This window comes from Octodon degus, unplaced genomic scaffold, assembly GCF_000260255.1.
Source record: "Octodon degus isolate 3935 unplaced genomic scaffold, OctDeg1.0 scaffold00032, whole genome shotgun sequence".
Taxonomy (NCBI): Eukaryota; Metazoa; Chordata; class Mammalia; order Rodentia; family Octodontidae; genus Octodon; species Octodon degus.
In genome coordinates this window covers 3,378,048-3,380,380 of record NW_004524608.1, presented here as the reverse complement: position 1 = coordinate 3,380,380, position 2,333 = coordinate 3,378,048, and the positions used below count along the sequence as shown (strand labels likewise).

General features: G+C 41.3%; 1 protein-coding gene across 1 annotated transcript in view; it reads right to left on the bottom strand.

Annotated features, from left to right (window-relative positions):
- Nup210l (nucleoporin 210 like) overlaps positions 1–2,333 on the bottom strand; it is a 120,190-nt gene that overhangs the window by 75,373 nt on the left and 42,484 nt on the right. Inside the window, exons 11-12 of the mRNA XM_023713787.1 lie at positions 1,380–1,517; positions 368–523 (exon numbers count right to left, since the gene is read on the bottom strand). Coding sequence (XP_023569555.1) covers positions 368–523; positions 1,380–1,517 — 294 coding nt within the window. The remainder of the gene's footprint in view (positions 1–367; positions 524–1,379; positions 1,518–2,333) is intronic.

Here is a 2,333-nt window from a genome sequence, read left to right as displayed (position 1 = left end):
GAGAGGAGAAAATAGATACAGATGTTAAGTAGTGTTTCTGTTGTTATTATTGTTTTTTGTTTCTTCCACTGTGTAGTTCAGGCTGGCCTTGCACTCACAGCAATCCTCCTGTCTCAGCCTATCGAGTACCGTGACTGCACACGTGACCCACCATACCCTGCTCAGTAAATGATTATAAAGTGAAGCAGAATTCAACCCAGGCTCAGAAATATTTAAGTAATACATATTTCCAGACTGAATTTGAACATTTTTACGTAGTAAAATTGGACCAGATATATTTTCACACATGGTTATGTGCTTGGCTTTAAACACTTAGAAACTTAGCAATGACTCCGAGGTAAAGAGATTTTTTTGGAGAACAATTTACCTTCATCTCCCCATATCGACAGGGATTTTGTACGTCTCGGGCCCACACTGAGCTGTTGCCCTGGACTCGACCAGCAGTTACTACACCTTTGGTGGTTACCATGGCCACTGTTTCATTAGAAGAGCTCCAGGTGAAGTTGCCACTACCACCCTCTACCTAGGAGAAGCATAACCCTATATCAATGACTACAGGAGAAAAAATGGAATTTAGGTGAAAAATAAAGTTTAAGAATAAAACTACACCACTCGTTATTTCTGTACACATTGAGAAACTGCTGAGCAGCTGGGTGGGATAGTGCATGCCTATAACTTCAGCAATCAGGAGGCTGAGGCAGGAGGATTGCCATAAGTTGAAAGTCTGAGCTCCCTCTGGAGAATTTAGTGAGACACCATCTTAAAATAAAAAGGATTTGATTTCCAGTATTACCAGAAAAGAAAAAAAAGCGGGGGTGATAAAAGGTTACTAAACAAAACCTTATAAAACTCACAAGGAAAGGATACATGGAAAACAGACAGATGTTATAGATGATAGCATTTAAGAACATGATTTGGTGATAACCAAAGACTGAATTATACTATTAAGACTGGGTGTTGAGCTGGGTATGATGGCGCACACATATAATCCCAGGACTGGGGAGGCTGAGCCAGGAGGATTGCCACAAGTTTGAGGCCAGCCTGGGCTGCACAGTGAGTTCAAGGCCAGGCTGAACTGTGCAATGAGATCCTACCAAAAAAAAGACAAGACAAGACAAGACAAGACAAGACAAGACAAAGACTGGGCATCAGGGGAAAGGCCACGCTGTGGCTCACATTGATAATCCCAGCACTCAAAAGGCTGGGGCAGGAAGATCACCACGAGCTCGAGGCCATCCTGAACAGTGAGATCCTGTCTCACCCCCTCACCCCCCCAAAAAAAGACTGGAGAAAATAAAATTTAACATTAACCAAATTCCAATAAATTGACCTACCAGAGAAAGTGACTGCTGTCTGTGAATTCTTCTAGGATACCCTACCTGTACTTGATAGTGAGGCAGCACTCCTAGAGGATGATGGGGAAATGCCAGGAAGTCAGGTGTAAGCTTGATGGGAAAATAAATAATCACTTCTTGCTGGTGCTGGATCAGAAGTTTGATAGGTTGAATACTATTATTCTATAGAAACAAGAAAAAAATAACAAAACAGATTTTTGTAAGCATGCCCTGGGGGCTGGGCCAGCATGGCACGCCAGGGATCGAACCCCAGCCACTGCCTTCTGCCTCAGCAAGCACTTTTAGTCCACTAAGCTATCTGGCCAGCCTCCTATAAGCATTGCTTTTATAATGTACACAGATATTGAAAACATCAGGGCCAGGCATGGTGGCATGGGCCTGTAATCCCAGTGCTTGGGAGTCTGAAAACAGGAAGATCACTATGAGTCCAATCTGTGTAGTGAGATCCTGTAGACACTGTACTGAACATATTTTAAAAAACTGTTCATATTTGTTAAAGAAGCACAACTAAAATCACTCAATAAAATAAAAGGGATTTTCCCAAAACTAAATACCACTATCGGGAAAAAGAGTTTGAAATTTCATGAAATAAAAGTTTACTACCATAGGAAAGGAATTATAACACTAGAAAGACTCTTAGGTATTCATCAATTGAAGTCATAAAATGTAAATGAAAAGAAGTATTACAAGTTACTCAGAAGAAAAGAAATAGAAAATTCAAAAGTGCTGGGGTAGCTGGGCATGGTGGCACACACCTGTATTCCCAGGACTCAGGAGGCTGAGGCAGGAGTATCACTGTGAGTTCGAGACCAGTCTGGGCTACAAAGTAAGCTCAAGGCCAGCCTGAACTGAATAGTGAAATCCTATTTCAAAAGACAAAAACAAAAAAGAAAAGAAAAAGAAAGAAAGAAAAGGAAAAAAAGAGTATTGGGTAAGACATTCCGCTTGCACTTAAAAAATAAGCCTAAGAGGGGCTGG